This window comes from Mirounga leonina, unplaced genomic scaffold (genome assembly GCF_011800145.1).
Source record: "Mirounga leonina isolate KUSES-001 unplaced genomic scaffold, KU_Mleo_1.0 Mir_91, whole genome shotgun sequence".
In the NCBI taxonomy this organism is placed as follows: domain Eukaryota; kingdom Metazoa; phylum Chordata; class Mammalia; order Carnivora; family Phocidae; genus Mirounga; species Mirounga leonina.
The window spans coordinates 42453586-42475761 of record NW_023270839.1 but is presented as its reverse complement, the minus strand read 5'-3'; the positions used below and the strand labels follow the sequence as shown (position 1 = coordinate 42475761).

The window sequence follows — 22176 nt, the reverse complement described above, 5'->3', positions numbered from 1 at the left end:
AGGGAGAAGCAGGCTCCCCACTGAGCAGGGAGCCGGACATGGAGCTCGATCCCAGGACCCCAGGATCATGACCTGAGCCGAAGACAGCCGCTTAACCGACTGAGCCACCCAGGCGCCCCTAAAAAAGTTTGAGAATTCTAGGATGGCCACAGCAGAGCATTAAGCCAAGGGAGGGCCTTTCTGAGTGTAGGGCCCTGAGCAGTTGCCCAGGTCACACACCCAAGAAGCCAGGCTTTCCAGATGCAACACAGGCAAAGCGAAGCCCAGGTGGGGTGGGAAAGGGTGCTCTGTCAGGGAGAGAGACCTGGGGGCAGAGCAGGAGGGCCCTGGGACCGTCCTGAGGCCCAGGCCAGCTCAGGTATCATTGTCTTTCTTACTCCTATCCATCAGACCTTTCTCAATAGCAGCCAGCATAAAGCCAAAACACAGAGTAGTATAATCAGTTCCCTGCTTAAAACCTTCAATGGCTCTCTATTGCCATTAGGCTGAGTTCAGACTGTCAGAGAGCTAAGCAGACCCTGAAGAGCTGGCCCTCACCTATGCTCAGGACTCATCTAGAGCAGCACCTGCCCAGCACCTGCACACTCCTATGGCACCCCCACCAGACTGAGCTTCCTAGTTTTTCAAACACACCACTCTCTCCAACCTTCATTTCAGTGGCTCCTTCGTTCCCATCCCACCTCCTCCTTTCTCCTGGCTGCCTCCCGCTCAGTCTTCAGGTCTCCACTTGGGCACCAGTTCTTCCCAGAAGCCTCACCTTACCCCGTCAGTCTGACCTTGGAGACCTGTCTGACCTCAAGACCCCTGCACTTCACTCACCACACAGTACAGCGATTGCTTGAACATCTTCTCACACTGGACCGAGAGCAGAGACCACGTCCCCTATCAGACCCTGTGTCCCCAGCTCTCCCACAGTGCCACAGTCGATGCTCGATTAATATGTATTACATATGTAAGCATGATCTCTTCAAGTAAACAGAAAGCTATCTAAGGGCAAGATGGACATGTTACATTTTTCTGTGCATGCCTCCCTCAGGAGGTCCTAACACAGGAGCCCATATGAGCCAGGCCCCGTGCTAGGTACTCTAGTGGGTAAAAGACAAGAGATGCAGCCTGTCCTCCGGTGGGTTTATGGTTGAGTGGCAGGGAGAGGATCTTTGGGGAAATAACTATAATATAAGGGAAAACCTACTAAAGGCTATTCCAGCTACAGATAAAAGACTTGGATTTGAGAGTTGAGGAAGAGGTTGCAAATGCAGGAAGTGTAGAGAGTGGATCTGGGCAAAGGGCCTGACGTTGGTCAACAGGATGCTGGAGGTTGCCACAGAGAACTGCAAGAAGGGAAGAGTAGGCTGAGGCACTGAGCAAGGTACTGGATTTAGCAGATGGGGAGCCATTGAAGGTTTTTGAGGGAGGGTAGTGGCGTGTTCGAATCTGTGTTTTGAAAAGTTCCAGTGCGGGGGGGAAGGGTGAATGCAACAAGACAACTGGGAGTGGGTGGAATGATAAGATGGCCATGGTGGCAACCCAGGCAAGGGACAGGGGACACCAGAGTCTGATGGAAAGGGGGTGAGATGGAAGAAGAGGAGTGAGCCTGGGAGGCGCAGAATGGAGCAGGGCCTGGTCACCAGGGGAGGCAAGGTGTCAGAGAGGCCAAAGGCTGGTGCCACTGGCCTGAGCAGAAGAGGTTGGGGGAGGAGAAGTCGAGTCTGTTCGAGACATGTCGATTTCGTGGGGCTCTGGGGGCAGGTGGAGGTGGCCCTCAGGCGGTTGAGAAGGTTGGCCGGAGCTCGGGAGCGAGTCCGACTCCAAGTGCTTTGACTGGGAACCTGTCACATAAACGTGCTTAGTGACACACAGCCTACATGAGAGAGGGCACCCGCAGATGGGGCCTCCTGCCTTCCATCCCCTTCCTAGGCCCAGAAGCAATGATTCATGCCCCGAACTTAAAGAGAACCCAGATTTTGATTTTAAAAGCGTTTCAGAGCAGAAGAAACCAAGGAAGAGGGCCAGGCCAGACCACAAGCCAAGCATCAGCTGTGGAATGTGCTTGCTGCTGACGGTAAGGCCAGCCAGGGGCAGGGACGCTGGCAGGCTCGGCAAGGGGCCCCAGCGACTGTCCCGAATGCGTCCAAATGGTCACCAAGAACGTCCCTGCTCTTTTCTCTTTTCATTGTGTTGCTGCCTGCATTCTAGCTCATCTTAAAACTCGCTCTCCCCCACCACACCCCAGCCTGGGAGTTCCACTGGTCCCACATCATCCCCGCTGGGAAAGCTCTGGTCTGTCCTCCGCCTTCCCATCTCCCCTCGTTTGGCCTGGAGGACTAGGGACCCGGAGGCAGGCAGGCGTCTGGGGGCTACTGCGGGGCACCCAGGAAGGCTCCCATGGCTTGGGGCAACAGCTACCTAACTGGTCTCCTTGCATCTGCCCTTGTCCCTTGAGGCTCCTCCCCCTGGTCGGCAGAGGGACGCTGCTAGAATGTAGGTCAGATCATGTCACGTCCCTCCTCTGCTCCAAGCCCTCCAGGGCTCCCTTCTTACTCTGAGTAAGAGGCCCCTTGTGATCTGGCTTCCCCTGCCTTTCTGACCTCATCCTCGACTCCTCCCCCACTTGCTCCTTCTGCTCCACCCACACAAGTCTCTGGAAGTTTCTACACGCCGAGCATCCTGGGCTTTGCACTTGCTGTTCCTTCTGCCTGGAATGCTCCTCGCCAAAGCGCTTCTGTCATTTCCTCCAGGCCTTTACTCCAAAATCACCCACTCCTGGAGGCCTTTCCTGGCACGGCCAATGAAACTTTCAACCTCCCCCACATGCACAAACAGACATAAACACCCTTCCTTGCCTCGGTCTCTCTGAGCTTGTTTGTCATTCTTTAGCATTGTTACCTATTTATTTACTCACCTTGTTTATTGTCTGTCTCCTCCAACAGAATGTAATAATGAGAGCAAGGATTCTTGTATGTTGTGTTTCCTTCTGTGTCCCAGAGTCCAGAGCAGTGCCTGGCCAGAGTAGGCAAGCAATAAATAGTTGCGGAATGAATCAATGAATCAATGAAAACTCACCCAGGCCTGCAATAGCCTGAAATCTCATTAATTAATCCCCTCTGAGGCAACTATCACCTTTCTTGTAAGGCCAATCTCTTAGGTGGGCATGCACTCGGTCCTGAGGCCCCCAAGGCTATTTGTTACTATGTTAAAGGCTTTCTTTCCAGACAAGAAGAGGCTCGTGGCAGTTGCAGGCAGGACAAGGTGGTGGAAGAGGGTCTCTTGAAGGGAGGGAGGCCTTGGGAGGGGCAGAGCAGTTCACAACAGTCAGCCCAGGTCGACCCAGCTGGTCCAGTGCTATTCGGCATTATTATTACTGTAACTCAAACAGGACATGAGGAGACGTGGGAAAGGCCTTGTTCTTACACAATGCAAACCCATGTATATAATAGGACTTCCCAGGAAACAAGGCGGGTGGAGGACAAGTTCAGAGTGCTTCGTTCCCCACAGAAGGGTGGTGATTCAGACATCATCCATGTACCGCAGGATGCGACCATGTCATTTAGTACCCAAGGAGGGGCTGACAGAGCCCAGAGAAAATGGCAGGAACTAAATGGTAGGCCCCAGGTTATGCTCCAATCCCTGGGCACCACCAGACCAGAATCTGCCCCAGGGGCTTGGGAGAGCAGGTGAAACCCATTGTACAGGTGGAGAGACTGAGTCTGAGCCCAGTGCGGTTCACATGAGGGGTATGTTGCAGTGACTTGGGGTGTGAATCCTGGCCCTGACACGAAGTGTGTGAACTTGGACAAGTCACTTCTCTTTAGAATGTATCATGGAGATTGTAATGCCTACCATGTAGGATTAGTATGAACAATTAGAAATGATACTGATTACCCCAAAATGTCTGGCAGGGATGAGGAGCTCAGTCAACAAGAAAGTTGATCACTTGGACTCTCTTTTAAAAGAACTTCATCTCGAGCATGGTTGGACCCACTGCATGGTTGGCCCTTCCTCATCCACAGGTCCCTGAGCAGTCCTGGGCCTCAGCAGCCTCTTACAAGGCCTCAGTACCAAGTATCTGCCTGAGAGGAAACTTGGAGCCTGAATATCCCAGACAAGTGGCCATCCTTGGCTTGCATCCCTCCAGTGACAGAGAGCTCACCACCTCACAAGGCAGACCTTTGTTTTCCAGCAAAGGCAGATGGAGTCATGAGCCCTTGACTCTTCTAAAGACCTGAAAGTGACAATAGACATTAGAGATAGCTTTGAAACCATTGGAATGGACATACACCAAAACCCAAAGAAAGGGCTTCTGCATAACCTTCTGGGAACCAAACACGTCCACTCCATAGTCCCCTCCACCCTCATCAAGCCTATAGCCAATAGCATCCAGCTTAACTTGGGTTCTGCTGGGTCTGTGTTGAGCTCTGTGCAGCCAGAGAACTTTTCAGAAGGGTGTGGGTGTATCCATTGTAGGGCGGGCCCTGCAGGCTTGGGAGGGAAGGCCCCCACAATTCCTTTTTTTAGTTCTTATCCAAAGATCAGGGGCAGACAGACACAGCCATTCTCCAGGTCCCACTGCGCTGCTTCCTCTCCTCCGAGGGAAAGCCCTGCCACAAATTGCATATCCTAAGCCTTGTCTTGCTCTTACTTTGCCCAAACAGTCCCTGGGCTGGGGCTAACCCTGGGTGCACAGGGCTCTTGATCCACACGCCCATGACAAGCAGAAAATAATCTTAGGAATTGGAAAATCAAAACCAAACTGTCTGAGCTCTTTGAGCTGGTTAGTATGTCAGGAAAGGGAGGAGCTCACTGTCCAACTCAGCTTCCTTTGAAATGGCCACTGGCCAGGACCAGAGTAGACAGGGCCGCCACGTATAGCTGTGCATACTGTGCACTGCATAACTCAATCAACTGCAATATAAACAGCACCCTCTGCAGTTGTGTAGTGCCATGCAGTGACTGGGGGACCCGAGGGGGTAAAGTGGTAACAGTGTACATTAATAGAGCATCTAGTCCAGTGTGTGCCTTTTACAGATAAGAGAGCAGGGTCAGGAAGAAGAAGAAACTCATCCAAGTTGTCAAACAAGTTAAAAGCTATGCTGGGATTAGAACCAGGGCTTCTGGAGCCAAATTTGGTACTCTGAAGTTCTCTCCCTCTCTGAGGCTTCAAGTCTCACATTCCCCTTCTACTCCTTGTTGGCAGGTTAGTGTATGAGACTCTCAGAGGCCTGAATGCTTTCATTCATTTTTTCCCCCGTCTCTTTTAACACATGCATATTGAGTACTTATTGTGTGTTAGGCATTGTTCCAGATGCTGAGGATAAGATAGAGAGACAGACAGACACAGTCCCTTCCAGGAGAGTGCTGATAAATGTTTAACAACTCGTTCTGGCTCTTGGGAGGAGATGGGAAAAGTCCCTATTTGTAGCATTTGCCAAACACCATGGTGTAAATCCTCCTGCTGTGGTCCATTAAAAGCCACTGCCATGACATCACTGAAAGGGAAGATTGCACACATTCAGCTCTATGAGCATGGTCTTCCCAGCATACCACTGTCCCTTTCCTTGTGGAACTTAAACTCCAGGGGCACAGGGGACCATGTCCAAGTGAGCAAATAGCTCTTATAACCAACTGTAATTACCTTTATTTGTAAAAGACATAAGGAAGATGCTTTGAAGGAGAATAAGAGCTCTCCATAGCATGGCCAGGGAAGATTTCTTGAGGCCAGAACATTAAAACCAGAAGTTGCGAAGGAGCTGGCAGAGCAGTCTTGGAGAATAATGCTCCCGACCAAAGGAACAGCAGGTACAAAGGCCCTGAGGTGGAAGGAACTCTGTGGGTTTGAGGAGCAGGGAGGAAGTCAGTATGGCTGGAAGTAGAAAGTGAAGAAGATCGTGACGCGGAACAGACAGAGCCTGCAGGGCCTGGTGAGCCCTGGGGAAGGGTCTGGAATTTACCCTAAATGCAGTGAGAAGACCCTGGAAGGTTTTCAGCCGAAAAGTGCCAGGATCACTCCAGCTACTGTTGAAAAGCGTAGCTTGAAGCTGAGCAAAAGTAGATGTGAGGGACCAGCTGGAAGGCTCTTGCAAAGGTCCAAGCACAAAAGGATGAGAATGACTTGGTGTCGGTGGTGTGGGAGGAAGTAGAGAAGAGGGGACACATTCGAGAGGAATCGAGGGGGCGGAGCCTGCAGGATTTGCTGCCCTTAAGTGAAGGAAAATTCTGAGGACTGACTTTCAAGCCTCTGACTGGAGCAGTCAGGTGACTGGTAACTCCAGGTCCTGAAATGGGGAGTGTCTGGGGAAAGCCCACTGGGGAGAGAAAATCTAAGACAACTTTTTGGTCACAAGAAGCAAGATGCCAGGAGACATTTCAATGAAAAGGTCTTTGGGAAGCTGGGCATTGACCATGGCGCTCAGACGGCAGGGCTGGGCGGGGCTGGGTGTGGTCTGGGATTCACAGGGGCCTGAGCCACTTTGGGGTGAGTGGGGAAAGGCACTCTCACTCAGCTGGGTCCTACAGGTGTATTTTAGGGTCCCATCACTGACTGCAGTCCCCCAGGCAGCTTGTGGTATGTACGGGGGGAGGGGGTCAGTTGATCGAGGCTTTATTTTACTTTAAATGAACTTGCAACAAAGAGATTCGTAACACCTAGAGTGGTGTGTTTTTATATCTCCTTCACAGCAGTTTTTGAAAACTTAAGTAAAATAGTCCATTTTGATCACTTCCCCTGGCTAGAAAAAGGAGTAAATGATGTAAGGCAGAAAAATGCGCTGGCTTTCATGAAATTGTGAGTCTTATTCCTGAAGGGGGTGATCCCCTGAGGGCATGAGATGGCTGTCCAAGGCTGGGAGCGAAAACAAATGTTAACTACAGCAAATTTCAGTTCGGTGTTTGCTGTTTTCAATTTTTAGGCCTGTTTTCCATGAGCTTGACATCTGCTTAACCAGCACATTGGCAAACTCCTGATTTCTCAGGCTCCTTCTCTCCATCTCCCCTCTCTGCATTCTTATGCAAGGTCTCTCTTTCAGCCCGCAGTCCGCCTGGCCCAGCAAGTGTTTGCTGTCCTCCATAACCCCCAGCAGTGGGGGCCCTCAGGACTCCACACGGCCGTGCCGCCCGTGTCTGATTGCTTCTGATTTAGAGGATTTATTTGTGCTAAGTCACATGTCAGCAAGCATTAGGACCCTACGGGAATAGGACAGAGAACAGTTGAGGTTTTGGATGAGACAAGGAGGCTGAAGTAGGGGAGAGAGGGAGGCAGGCCAGGGCAGGAGGGCTCCGAAGCCATGGGCACCCAGCATGTAGCAGGAGGGCAGGGCAGAACCTGGCTGGGGAGAGCAGAGGGTGAATTGACGGAGGGCAGTGGGCAGAGCCAAGACTGCCCTGGCTCCCATCAGCCTAGGTCCTTCTTAGATGAATATCAGGTTAATTTGGTAAGCTCATCCATGCTCGTTCATTCACCAGTTCACTCATGAGTCTGTTCGGTCAACTTTATTGAGATCCTGTTGTGTTCTAGACACCGTGCAGGGCTCAGGGCTGAAGAGGGACAGAAGCTGCCTCGACTTGGTGACAGTAGCCTCCCTTTTGGCACCAAAGCTCGGGTTAGCCTAGGCTCTGCCATGCTTCAGCCCAAGTAAAAACCTCAAAGACAGCTCTCTTGGGTCCAGGAATGGGGGAGGGGGCATCCCCTTTGGACATGAGTAGAGACCTCTCTCTACTTGAGAGAGGTGGGGTCTCACCCAACCCACCAAGGAGGGCTCTCCGCTGCCCTGCCTGCTTTCCCACAGACACAGCTGAGCTGGAGGGGGCACTCGACAGGGCTCAAGGATGTGTCACCTGGGAGGCAGACAGGATGGGGCCTCAGCACCAGCACCCGGGCCACGGGCAAGGTGGTCTTGAAGCCTTCACCTCCCCACCTATCCAGTGGGGATCAAATCCCCAATCACATGTCAGGGTTCAATGAAATACCGTACTGAGACACCTGGCCCTTCCCCGGGGCTTGGTAGGTGCTCGGAGAGGGGCAGTTGAATCCCGCTGGGAGATTCGAGAAGGGAGTGGCTTTGGATTCCCTGCTCTAAACATGCCCCACCAACTAGATGACCTTGGTCACAGCGGGCAGCCTCCTGAGTCTCTGTTTCCATTGGTGAGAGAGGCCCAAGTCCACCCTTGATGTGTGTGCTCGCTTCATGTTCGTTGAGTGACTAGTGTTTGAAACACTAGGGACTGAGGGCATGCAGGTATAGGACACGGCGTGCTTCCTGCCCCTGGACTCTCCCCCCGAGCTGGGAAGGGGAGGGTCAGGAGGCCAGACAGTCGGGAAGGGTACAGGATGGGGTGGAGACGAGGTGAGCAAGATGGCAGGGCCAGTGGGACACGCACGGGGCCCTGCTCGTGGGTGGGTGCAGAAGAGAGGGTGGACAGTAAGAGAAGGCACACAGGTGGAGGGAATGGGCAGCAGAGGTGGGGAAGTGAGAGCAGTAGTGTTCCTTCTGTGCAGACGCTGTGTTAGAAGCCGCCTGGACCCAATGAGACCCTGAATATGAAAGCCCTTGTCCAGTTCATACCTCTGTACACATAGGAAGCCTTTTCAAAGCTCAGAACTCACCCAGTGACAATGTCTAGGCCCCCTCATTGTACCCGCAAGGAAGCAGTCTGATTCCAATGTGCTCTTTTTCCACACATGTAACGTCCAAGAAGACATGAAAATACACATTGATCTGGGGCCCCTCCTCCTGGGAAGGGGGGCAGGTGTCCACAGCTACCCAGTAGATGGCCGCTGGCTCGCCCAGAACAGCTCGCTGACAGAGGCAGCAGGGAATGAGAGCTGGGGACATGCTGATTCCCAGAGGAGATCACTGAGAGTGACCCCTAAGACATGAGTGATGTGCTCATTCCGTGCAGAATCCCACAGAAGCCTTCACACGAAGGCCCCTCCCTCCCTTCTCTACCAGTCTGAGGAGAGGGATGGTCCTTCCGAGGGATGGCACCTGTGTCCCCTGAACGGCTCCTTCTTCTGCACTCCATCAGGTGAAATCATTGCACCAGGCTCCCTCAGGGGGTCTGTTCTGACCTGCACCACACGGTGGGGGGCGGGGGATGGCGGGGAGCCAAGGATTTGAGATTCCGTCCAGAGATAAGCTTCCCTCCTGCTTCTTCAACAGAGAGAAGGAAAAGGAAGGACGGTGCTTGGCTGGCGACACTCATGGTTGGAGGGATAGGAAGGAGGGTAGGCTCCATAGTGCTTCTTCCTGAGAAAAAGGCAGTGGGATAATGACTAGTTAGCAGAGAGACATGAAGTCCATCCAGAAGGGCAGTCATTCTGTAAAGAAGCAAGATGCCGAGGAGTTGATTAGAGGAGGTGGAGAGCAGGTTGATCTTTTGCAAGAGGAAAGACCCGAGTTGGGGCAGGTTTGCTCACAAGCACCAGAGGGCCATCAGGGCCTTGTGGTCAGAACTGGCCTGGAATCCCCAGACCTGCGCCCCCTCCCTCCCAATCACAGCCCCCATTCTAGCAGTGGACCGTCCCGCTGAGTGCTGAGCCGCGGAGGACAGGCGGGACGGGGTTCCAGCTCACTTTCAGAAGTGGCTTGAAGCTGAGGGGGACCAAGGTGCTGGAGGGGGGGGGATGGCCCCAGATCCAAAAGCCAATCTGGCAGGGACTTGCCCTCTTGGAGTGCCCAGTGTTCATCTGCCTACTCTCCCCTCCAATGGGAGATGGATTTGGAAGTGAATCCAGAGGCGAAGGGTCACAGAGACTCAGAACATCCTGACTGTCAAGGTTTTTAGACCACCAGGGATAGCGTCCTCATTTTTGATAAGGGGAAACAGGCCCAGAGAGAAGTGCCCTGTTCAAGGTTCAGCCAGTCGGTGGCAGAAGCCAGAGGAGAACCCAGGGCTCCTGACACCCAGCCTCGTTCTACTTCCCACGGCAGTCCTAGCTCTCAGGAGGTGGGCACTGTATTTCTGAGTGGTCAGGAGCCCCTCCTCTGGCCTATGACCTAGGCGGTGTTCCTCCAGCCAGTTCTCCCCAGTGAAGGGCTCATTGCTCCCATTCCTAGATCACAGGGAGAGAGAAGCCTCAGTCATTCCAAGGCCACGTAGCTGTGTACTCAGGGAGTTAGTGCCTGAAGCCCGGCATCCACAATTCTCAAGTAAGAGAATTCTGAAGGGAGTCAGCGTGCCCCCTGCTACATGCCCCCGATCTCCTCCCTGGGGTTTCAGCAGCACAGTCCAATGACGGCGCAGGGCTGGGCTTTCCTGGAAAGGTGACCGCATGGCCTGGCCCCCCACCAAGGCCACCCCTCTGACAGCTGGGCGGGCCCAGCAGCTGTAGCCAGGGAAGAGAGGCCCTGGGGCCTGGTCCCCGGAGTTCAGGCAAGGAGAGGGAGCTGGGCCTGCACACTGCAGAGTGCACCATGGCAGTTCTCGTCCGTCCTTCCCTCTGGCTCGGGAATGCAAAATATGATCATTTTTGCCTGGAGAGTTCCCTTCCTACATGTGTTTGGCTCCGGCCAACGTTAAGTTGAGTTTGCATTCCTCCACACTGCCGGGCCTCCAATTCTAAATTGTTTGCAAAGACTCAAGACAGATGCTCGCGTGCCGACGGCTGGAAGCTGGCTGTGTGTTTGCCCAAGAGAACCTTACTGATGTGCGCGGGGATGGGGCCTTAGATGGCAGGGAGCAGAACCCTCTCGTTTTATGGATGGGGAAACTGAGGCCCACAGGGGCATAGGGACTGTCTATGGACACACGGCCAAGTGAGTGACGATGCTGAGATTAGAACCCAGATCACACCACCCTGGTCCAACTTTCTCTCGGCCTCGCTTTGGGCTCTGCTGACCAGCACACATGTCCATTGGCATGCCCACAAGACTGTTGACTCTGAAGAGCACAAGTTTTGTCTTATTGACTTCGTGTGCCTGCTACTGAGCATAGAAACTTAAGCCTCACAGACCCAAATAGACTTTTATTGAATTGAAGGACTGCCTGAAGAGAAAGGTCATGCAGAAGGCCTGGCGGTGAATAAAGATGGGTGTGGAGAAAAGCTGGTGACCTTGCACAAATCCCCACCCGTCTCCTAGCCTTAGCTCTTTCACTTATGACAATTAGGGTCTTAAACCTGATCAAGTGGTTCTCAAACTATGTTCCAGGACACCCCAGCGTTCCAAGGAATTGTCTTAGGAAACTCACTGGGGGTGAAGAGGTACTCCTTGTCCTCCACCCCTAACCCCAACCTCCACCTCTTGTGTCTGCATTTCATGTGTAGATTGTGCTCAGAGAAGCTGGGATTCACTGCAGAAAAATAAAGTTTGGAGACTGCTAGACTTAGAGACTTGATCTCTAAGATGCCTGCTTGCTCGGAAAAATAAAATCTGAATACGTTCCCCTTCCCTGATAACAAATTTGCTACTCCTTTGACCCAGTGTTCAATTATCTGGGAGGGGAAGGTAGTGGTTCATGAGCCCTAGCAATTGGAGGAAAGGAAATGAGATACAGGAGGGCCCTTGTGCTGTGGAGGGTTTGTGGTTGCACAGATCCTCCCTGGAGCCCAGAATGGATGCTCGGAGTCTGTCTGTATGTCTGCTGCCCCCGTGTCGGCCATTCCGTGTCCTGACGAGGCACGGCAGCACGGCTCTAAGGCCGGGTACATGGCTCAGGTCATGACCTGCTGGCTGGGCCACACTGCTCCCTGACAGGCTAGGACCCGGTCTAGCCCCGCCTCACTCTGGCCTTCCCCATGAGCCCTTGTGAAGGGAATGATCGGACTGCTCATGGGATCCAGAGACCATGAGTCCCCACAGATCCCCAGCCTCCCTCTCCTGCGTCTTTGTCAATCACTCGATGAAACCGTTCCTTCCCCTCCCTGACTGTCTGTCCTTTAGCAGCTAGACAAAATCAGTTCCCAATCGCTACAATAATGCCACATAACAAATAACCGCCCAAAATCTGAGTGACGCCCAATAATTATGTAGATCATATGTCTGGCACCAGCTGACCTAAACTAAGCTCAACCGAGTGTTCTACTGGTCTCCCTGGGCTTGCTCATGCATCCTGGGGATGGATGGCCGATCTCAGCTGGGTTTGGCTAGGGCAGCTCAGCTCCAAATACCCTTCATCCTTTCCCTGGCATCAGTGCCCTAGCCTGAGTGGACTACTTCTCATATCGATGGCAGAGGTGCAAGTGAGCAAACAGAAACAAAGCGTCGTAAGACCTCGGCTGGGAACTGGCTCACTTTAATTTCTGCCTTCTGAGGCCCAGCCCCAAGTCAAGTGGGAATGCTTAACAGTGTTTGTTATGTATTGTTGCTAGGCAGAGCTAAATGTTCTACTTCAGCTCAACACATTTTACTGAGCACCTACTGGGTCCCAAACCCTATGTTAGGAGTGAAGAGAGAAATGGAACCCAGTCCTTGTCCTCCTATTGCTCAGAGTCTTGGCACTGGGAGACGATGTAGGAAATCCATTCTGCTCAGTGTATAGGTTTAACCCCACACTTAACCAGTATTCACTCAACACCTCCACAAGGGGAGGTACCGGAGCTGCTGCCCAAGAGAAGCGTGTGGGCTGGTGTGATTGCCCTGTTGTTGGAGTGGCTACCCGCGGGGAAGGACGGCACTCTTCCTCCACCTGCCAGGGTTCCCAAGGCCAGAGCCCAGATCCCCACCCTTCTGGGGGTGTTCCTGAAGGAATGTGTGTAGTTGCTAGGTTTCCTAGGAGGGCAGCAGGACCCCCAGGGGCAGGGTCCCTGCTTCTCCCCAGAACCGGAGGGCACTCTGGGCTGGGACCACCTTCTCACTAGTAGAGGCCATCTTCTCTCAACAAGCTAGAAGCTTCTCTGATGAGGGGACCCCATGCTCCCTCCTCCTATTCCTTCTCTTTATCCCACTAGAGCCTATCAGGGGGCCTAGACTAGGGAGAACCCTGGGGCCTTGCCAGCCGCGCCCCCAAACCTGGCTGCCTTCTTAGATGCCTGTTCTTTGGAACAATGGCCTCGGAGTGGAAGGGAAAGGTGGTTGGTGGCGCAGAGCAAGAATCGCCAACCTTTTGTGATTTGCCCAGGCCAGGCAGAAGGGACAGCCATGCAGATGGTGCAAAACAGCCAGGCATTGAAATCTCATTTCTGTCTCACTTGGGAAATGTGTTATTTTGTCTTCCCCAGCAGCAAGGGGTCCACTTTACCATTTCTTTTTGCTCAAGCTAGTTTCAGGGTCTTTCCCTCCCCTGCCCCCTATCTGTGTGATTGGCTTTTAGACATGAAGATTCTTGGGGCCCAAGTAAAACTGAGAAGAGGGAGACAATCCGAGAGAGTTTGGGTCACATTTCCGCCTCCCTCAAAGCCCCCAACCCAACTCATATCATCCAAGGAAAACAAAAGGGTTTGCTTACACAGGTACGTCTGCAGCCCCGATCAGGGCCCAGGGAATGAGCCGGGGCTGGAGGCCAGGGTCCGGGCACAAGGAGGGCTGCTGAGAGGCATTCACTCTCACGTTCCCCTGAGGGGCTTCTTCTTGCCGTCACCACCAATCTGGTGCTTTCAAGGTCCTTGGGACTCTGGTTGCATCCTTCTGGCATAGCTGATCCCTTATATTCTACCTGTTATGATCAGGGGTTCACTGATCAGCTCCCTAGCGAGCAGGATTTAGGGCGTGGGACCTGAGACTGGTGAGTGTTTAAGAAGCAGGGGGTGGGAGGAGATCAAGCCTGGGTGAGAGCACAAGGGCAAGGAATTCAAGTGCGGGGAGAGGGTGGGGCTGACGGGGGAGAGGAGTTTTGATGGAGGCAGGTGGCATGGGGCTGGAGTGCATCCCTGCCACTCCTAGCCGTGTGGCCCCAGCTGGTTCCCAGCCAGTGCCTCAGTTTCTTCACCTGTAAAATGAGAATATAATGTACTTACTTCAAAAGGGTGTTGGGAGGACGAAATTAATTTAGAACAGTGTTTGGCACCAAATGAATGCTATCCGGGATATCATAATCTAGGTGGCAGGGGGCTGTTAGTACCTAAGTCAGAGGGCTGGGAGGTAAACTAAGGCAGGAAAAAACCAGCAGGTACTGGTTCTGAGCACAGACTCTCAGAAGGTGAGAAATATATCAGGCAAGTGTCCCCGCATCCTCCAGGCACCGGGTAAAGAGAAGAAGCCACTCCTGGGTGTGGCTCTGAGTAGCGTGGACACAGGTAAGAGAGGAAGGCAGAGGGAGAAGCTACTCTGATCCCAGGAAGAGTGTGGAAGTTGGTAAGAGCAGCCCAGAGGAAGGACCATGATGTAGCAGAGGTGTTATCAGACCTGGGCCTTGACGTTCGAGAAGGAAAGAAAGGCCTTCTAGGGCAGATGCACAGCGTGGGCAAAGGCACTGAGGCAGCTCAGAGAACAGGAAACCTTGACTCAATTCACTTCAAACAAGATGTACCGAATGCTTTCCACGTAGTAGGACCTGCCGCTACGTTACCTACCTGCCACTAGTTACTGCATTTGGTCTGGTCAACCACCCTTTGCGGTGGGGATTATTGTTCCCATTTTCTAGATGAGTCAACTGAGAACCAGAAAGAACGAATTAACTGACCCCGGGTCACCCATTAGTGAATGAAAGTGGAGCCAGGCTTCTAACAAGCCCTCCCTGAACTCAGAAGCTGTGCTCTCTCCTCAGGGAGCCTGGCAGGAGGGCGGGAGAAGCCGGGCAATTCTGACACCTCCACGAGGGCAAGCTCTCCTCTTCTCCTTCCTTTTGCACTAGGAACTCCTGCCTACCACCTTACCAAGGTTTATGCATCACCTTTCCAGGCTGAGATCACAGCTCCAGAAGCTTCCTGACTCCCCCACCCGCCCAGCCCACAGCAGTCCCTGCCTTCCCTAACAACCATGGCCCCGTGGTCACAGCCTTGCACTTACTCTCCACGTGCCTCTCCCTAGCTGATGGGCTCCCTACTGTCTTCTTGTCTGGCTCACCCCTCAGTGGTGCTCGGGGCTAGCCCCTGGGCTGGGTGCTGGATCCAGCAGTGAGTGAACCGACCCCATCTGGCCTTCATGGAGCCACCATCCTGATGGGAAGACAGGAGCAGTCCCACACTCACACCGGCTGTGTCTAATTACTGTGATAAGAAAAGAAGTCACCCATCACCTATTAGCCCTATTAGCGAGTACAAGAGGCGATGAGATCCTTAGGCAAGACCTGGTGTCATCGGGGGTCAGGGAGGCTACTGGGGGTGTGGGGGAGATGTGACATTTGTGCTGAGATTTACTGGTGATGAGAAGTTTGCCAGAGAGGCTCAGGCAGAGGAAGCAGCAGGTGCAAAGGCCCAGGGTGGGAGGAAGCAAGGGGTATCTGGGGCGCAGAAAGGGGCTGCCTTGCAGGGAGCCAGAGGAAAACTCACACAAGATGAGTCTGCAGAGGCCTTGGGACTGCGTGGAAGATTTGGGACAGGGCTGGGTGGCGGGGGGCGGGTGGCGAGCAGTGAAAATGGACCCACACAGTGTGGGCGCGCAGCAGCCGCCCCCTAGGCGAGAGTGAGCATTCCCCGTGGAGCTGTTGGCCGGCAGTAGCTGTGGATGTTGTGTTGGCCAGGGTGCCTCAGCATTTGGGACTGGGACTGCCCCACCTGGTAGCTGGGCAGTGGCCTTCACCTTAGCCTGGAGGGGTGCTCGAGCCCAGGGCTGTGGCTGCCATCCCTCCTTGGGACTGACTGGTGCCTTTTAAAAAGACAGATATTCTTTTGAAAAAGGGAGCAGCAGCTGATGTAACTTTGGCCTCGGTCCACCGGAGAGCAGCCCAAGTTTTATGGGTCTCCCTCCTCTGTCATCAATACCCAGGGCAGAGGAGCGGCAAGCTGCCCGGCCAGGCTCCCGGTGTCTCTGCAATCAGCCTGTCGATTCCTGTCAAAAACAACTTTGTTTTTTCTTATTGGTACTCGGGGTCCATAAATCTCTGAGAAGAGTACATTCCCCAAGCATGAAAGCCGTCTGCCATCAGAGGAGCGAGCCAGAGATCTTTCTGGGAGCCAAGGTCAGAGTGTCGGACTTGACATCACATTTAGGAAATCCATTCTCTCGACTCCGTTTGGTCAGAAGCAAATGCCAGAGCCAGGGAAGAAACCAGCACTTTGTAACTTAACACCCTGGCCCTGAGTGAGGGCTTTTGTCCTCTTCCCTGCGACCAGCTTCACCAATCCTGTCCCCTGGAGGTTGAGGGTGGGGGTAGGGGGAGACTGGACTGGTCCTAGACAGACTCCCAAGTGAGGGGAGGAGCACAGGAAGACTGCCTTCTCTCCATGCGCTTCTCCCAGCAGACCCCAAAGGCAGAGCACGTGGCACCTGAGGGCAGAGGTCGGGGAGGACTCCTTTCTCTGAAAAGAATATTCCCTCTGGTTGCTGGAGTGGAGGGGTGTGGGAGGGATGGGGTGGCTGGGTGATGGACACTGGGGAGGGTATGTGCTATGGTGAGCATTGTGAATTGTGTAAGACTGATGGATCACAGACCTGTACCCCTGAAACAAATACATTATATGTTAATTAAAAAAATAATAATAATATTCCCTCCGCCCTAGTGGGTCCTTCTTATGAAAGGCTGGTCCCCCAGGGGTAACACATCACCCCAGGGCCGTGAGCTCTTTGATCTCGGACTTGCTCTAATCTCCTCCCAGCTGAGTGATTTAGGGCAAATTATTTAACCTCCCAGAGGTATAGTACCTGTTTCAGAGGATTGGTGTGAGATTTAACTAATGAATGTAAAATTGATGGTTTGATACCTAGGATCATGCCTGGAACATCTCAGTGCTCAGTAAATAGACTTTTCTTTCTCCTTTTCCTCAAGGAGGGAGGAGGACGTCCCAGCCCCGTGTGGCTCCTGGTCCCCAACCATCCAATCAGTCGATCCTTATGACTATGCACCAAGGGCTAGGTCTCTATTCAGGCCTTAAGTCTGAGCAGTGAGGGCACAACAGTGTCTCATGCCACTAAAGAGAACATAAGAATATTATTGACTATCAGCCACGTGACTAGAAACAAATATATGTCATCGGTGCTGTCAGGAGAAATGAAGAAGGGGGATAGAGAGTGATGGGGTGGCCTGGCGATGGACAAAATGACACTGAAATAGGCACACCAGTGACATAAGGGGTGACCCATGCAGGTAACTGGGAGAGGAGCCTTCCAGGCAGAGGGAACAGCCAGGGCAAAGACACTGAGCAGGAAGGACAAGGGAAAGCATGGCGGGAGCAGAAAGATGGAGGGGAGGACAGGAAATGAGGGGCAGAGGGAACAGTGCGGGGGTTGGGGAGAGGTCATGCAGGGCCTTGCAGGTGAAGAGTTGACTCTGACTGAGTGGGGTGGGAATCAGGTGGAGGGGATGGGGCTAAGGAGTGACAGGACCTCACAGGTCTCAGAAGGATCCCTCAGGCCATGTTCACACAAGAAGCACCGGTAGTGGGAAGACCTCAAAGACACAATATTTGGCCCTATTTCCCCTGGCCCTCGCCCTCCAGGCCTGGAAACGGTGGGTGGGTCCTGAGAGCCAGAATGTGCCTTCCTCTTATTCCCGGCCACCTCCTGCTGCTGAGGTCAGATCCAGAAAGAGGAGGACCAGGGACAGCCATGGGGTGTCTCCAGGGGGCGCCAGGGAGACAGATAAAGTGTTGCACATAATCAGGGAACGTGTGTGGCCTGTGCATATAAATGTGTGTGTGTGTGCGCGTGCCCTCGCGCAGACTTGTGTGTGCTGCATGTGTGTGAGCACAGGTATATGTGTGTGCATGGGTGTGTGTGTTCATTTATGGGTACGATTTGGAGTTCTTCATTTGCAATTCCACTTCTCTGACCCCTCGGTGCCCACCTCCCAGCTCTGCACAGGGGCCACTAGGGTCCCTGTCTCCTCCATGACATGCCCTTACTGGCCAAGAACAGGAGCTCCTTCATCCCCCTGTGCTCACCAGACCAGGGTCCTCTTCCCTGAGGCTGCCTGCTGCTAACCAGGCTGAGAAGTCTGTTCATGGTCTGTGCCTTGTAAAGAAAATACTAAAGGGTTAAGTACTCCTCTTCTCCCACCACCACTCTGGGCCATGACACTAAATTCATGTGGCAGATTAGGAATCATGAAGACAGGATGGGCAGCTACATAGCAACTTGCCGCCATGATCCTTAGCAGGCACTGCTCATGGGTCACAGTAGTCTTGCCCACTGAACACAGACTTGACCTCAGAATCTTTCTTAACTCAGTGCTCTAGGCAGCACTAATAATCAATCATCTAATATCCCTACTTCAAGGTGTTCCAGTTTTCCCTCTGGGACTCTAATTCAATGACTCTAATAATGAAACTGTATCCATTTTTAGAGCAAAAAAGAAAGTGTGGAAGAAAGTACTTGTCCCCATACAAGAGGTGTTGTTCAAGCAGGTGCTCCTGGGCATCACTGTCAAACACTCAACCCAGGGGTTCAGTCTCCACGGGAAGGACAGTGGGACATTCAAGGTACAAGCCTCACATTCAGAGTCCCTGTCTAGTAGGCCACCCTTTGCTACCCACATCACAAGGTTGTCATGGAGGTCAAATGGTAACATATATGTAGATATTTTTTGAAATGCATTAAGTCCCCTACACATGAAAGGAGTGACCATGATATTCTGTCTATTCTATTCTATTCTATTCTATTCTATTCTATTCTATTCTATTCTACTGATTATATTTCACTAATCTGAATGTTTGGTCTGAGGGTAGGATCCCAGCCCTGAAATTCCATGGGTCCCAAGTTTGGTGTTCCTGTTAGTGATGATGGGTAAGGAGGCCAGACATGCCCTGAAAATGCCTCGTGGAGGGAAGGAGTCAAAGAGCAGGCATCTGAGGTCCTAGTTCTTGGTGCTACCACTGACTTGCTGTGCATCCCTGGACAAGCCTCTTAATCTCTCTGGGGCTGAAACCCCCTCTGCCAAACGTAGATGATGCTTGTTTATTTTCCCAAGGTTCTGTGAAGGAAAATAATGACAGATGTGAGGAGACCCAGAAACCCAGGCTACCATGCAGATGTGAGTTGTTTTTGGTTGTGATTTGGCACAAGAATGCCAAAAGCTCAACACCAAGGCCCTCCAGCAGGTGGAATTGGTTCATTGACATATGACCTAACTAAACAGGGCAGACCGTAGAGGCCAGGGTGAAAGGATTATAGGACAGTTCCTCTACTTTGCATCAGCTGTCCCAGCCAAGCAGTGACCCCAACTGAAGCCAGGCAGAGCTTCACAAATTGGTTCAGAAGGTGGTGGTGAACCAGCAGAGTTGGAGGATTGGCCCTTAGGGAACCCAGGCTTGGGGGGCAGGTGGGAAGTTAGTTCCTCAACTCTTTAACAGGCAGAAATGAGACGAAGGAGGAGAGGAAAGAACAAGAGGTAGAGGAGGAGGAGAAAGGAGGGAAAATAGAGAACAAAATGGAAGAAGAGAGCAGAAACTAGAAGCAGAATTGGAGGTAGGAGTGGTGGAGGAGGAAAGGAGCAGTATTGTCCCCACCCCATCCTGAGACCAGGAATCCTCAGAAGGAGGGACCTGGTTTTCCCAGTCAGACCTGGTCTGCCTAGGAGTAGGTTTTATGCCTCCCCTATCAGATTATGGCTCTCACAGGGCAGGGGCTGGGCCTTCTCCCATCAGACCATGGGCTCCTCCAAGCGGGGACTACATAAACCATTTCATATAGGGGCTCCCCGAGGACAGGTGAACATACTCCTCTCACAGCCAAGACCTGCCAGTGGGGCCCATCAAGCCGCTGTGGCCCACACCTCCGCCTGCCTGACCACCCTCTTCTCCCCACTCCAGGGCTCACAGACACCTTCAACATGGACACCAGGAAGCCTCGAATCATCGCTGGCTCCAGGGCTGCCTTCTTCGGCTACACGGTGCAACAGCATGACATTGGTGGCAAGAAGTGGTAAGTGAGAGCTGCCACCCCACCCAGCCCTGGACCTCCCCATACCTGGCCCCTCTACCAGCTGCCCGACGTGGCCCTCACATATAGACACCCCCACATCCAGTGACTTGACTTCCTGTCCCGGCTGCATAGGGTCTGCCCCTGACTATGAAACCTCAAGCATTCCATAGCAGGCCCTCGATCTTCTCATCTGAAAAATGGGGATAAAAACAGCACAGGTAGCAGGCATCCCAGAACCAGTAGTTACTATCTGTCTTTCTCCCATTTGAAGTCCTTGGCTAACTCCAATACCTGGATCATCTCTGGGTCTACTTCTAGTGACTGTTTCATCTTATGATTATCAGTCACTTTTTCCTGATTCTTTTTGCCTCTTCAGTAATTTTTTATTTTATTCTATGTTGAACATTGTGAATGGTACACAGTAGAGGCTCTAGGTTATGTTACCTTCCTTTAAAGAATTATACATTTTTGGGGCACCTGGGTGGCTCAGTTGGTTAAGCGACTGCCTTCAGCTCAGGTCATGATCCCAGGGTCCTGGGATCGAGTCCCACATCGGGCTCCCTGCTCTGCGGGAAGCTTGCTTATCCCTCTCCCTCTCCCCCTGCTTGTGTTCCCTCTCTCACTGTGTCTCTCTCTGTCAAATAAATAAAATCTTTAAAAAAAAAAAAAAAGAATTATACATTTTGTTCTGATAGGCAATTAAAATATAGAGGAAACCACCTAGATCTTACCATGGCTTGGTTTGGGCCTTGGTTAGGGCAGATATCATCTTGTTTTGTCCTTACTCTTAGGCTGTGGTCTTTATCCCTAGGACATGGATTTTCCGGGATCTCAACTGAAAGCCCACACTATTCATTAAAGTTTCTCCATTCAGAATGAGCATGTACCCCAACATCTCCCAAGCACTGGGCAGCCTCTAAAATCTCTTCCCCCAGCGGCTCTTCTCTAACAGATTTTCTAGAGTCTCCCACTAATACATACACAGCTTAGGAGTCAGCCAAGGTTCCTGGGGGAAAACTTCAGCAGAGTTTTGGGGACTCTTTCTCTGTGGCTCTCTTCCTTCTGCCTGCCCCTACCAGATCTAAGTTTCAGCTCCAACTCCAATTACTGTTTCCTCCACCCAGCAAGACTGCTGCTCTCTGGATTCCATTCCCCTGTGCCAAAATAAGGAAGATGCCTTCATGGAGAGAGCGAGGCTGACTGTGGGGTTAGCTGCTGTTCTTCCCTTTTCTCAAGTACTGAGCTCTGCATTGATTCCTGTCCAGTGCCTGAAAATGGCTGTTCCATGTGTTTAATGGAGCTTTCATAGTTGGTTTATGGCTAGAATTGAAAGTCCTCCTTCATATTCTTTTACCAACTGAAATTTCACTTCTCTGACCATCCCTTCCCATGACTGGATGAGTTGCCCCATAGGGTTCCGTATTTCGTTTATTTACGATGTTTTTCAAACTGGATAGGGATTGCCTGTTTTGTTGTCTTTTTTTCCTAAAATAAGGGGTACACTCCCTGGCAATTAGTAGATGCTTGAAAGAACGTGCTTTGAAGGACTAAATTAATGATTTAAACCTCTCTCAACCCACCCAAATATAAGAGGCATAGCATCCATACTTTGCACATGGTATGAAGGGTTAAGGGTGAAATAGAACTGGTTTTGGCAAGATTGAATTTGTTTTGACTAATATTTGTTTATTAAGCTTCTGTTAATAAGCTTCACTAGGCTCTGCAAAATATTAGTATGAGTAAGGCATGGTTTCACTCTCAAATAACTCACAGACCATTTGAGGACGCCACACTAATATCCTTGAAATAATTAAAACGTACTACAAGACAAAATACAAGCTGGTGTTCATTATGTTCCTCTTTGTGAGGCCACTTTCCCCATGAGGCTCTCCGGATCTTTCTCCTCGCCTAAAATGGCCTGACCTTTCCCAAGCCCTCTCTTCTGGCGGCAATATCACTCCCTACCTTGTGCAGGAGTCGCTTAGGCCCCTGGCATATCTCCCCTCCTGGACACCATCTTCATCCCCCAGCACATCTTGCTCATAGAAGAAACTCAGCCAGAGTTTGAAAGGAGAAATCCCTGTGCCTGGGGTCTCTGGGAGGGCTTCACAGAAGAGGGGTGTTTGAGTGGGGTCTTGGAGGATGGGCCTAGATGAGCAGAAATGTAGGATAGATTCAACTCCTGGTCCCGTTGGCTGATCCGGGTACATCGTGGGAGGGGAGGGGCATTGCACGGGAGCCACTTGACCTTGGCTGGGAGAGCCAGAGAGAGGCCTTGGAGCCCCAG

At 52.2% G+C, this 22176-nt stretch overlaps 1 protein-coding gene across 3 annotated transcripts in view; it reads left to right on the top strand.

Annotated features, from left to right (window-relative positions):
* The window catches only part of ITGA11 (integrin subunit alpha 11), a 111762-nt gene that overhangs the window by 10045 nt on the left and 79541 nt on the right, over positions 1-22176 (top strand). For all 3 annotated transcript variants that reach the window (XM_034993718.1, XM_034993719.1, XM_034993720.1), the window contains exon 2: positions 19778-19889. In XM_034993718.1, coding sequence (XP_034849609.1) covers positions 19778-19889 — 112 coding nt within the window. The remainder of the gene's footprint in view (positions 1-19777; positions 19890-22176) is intronic.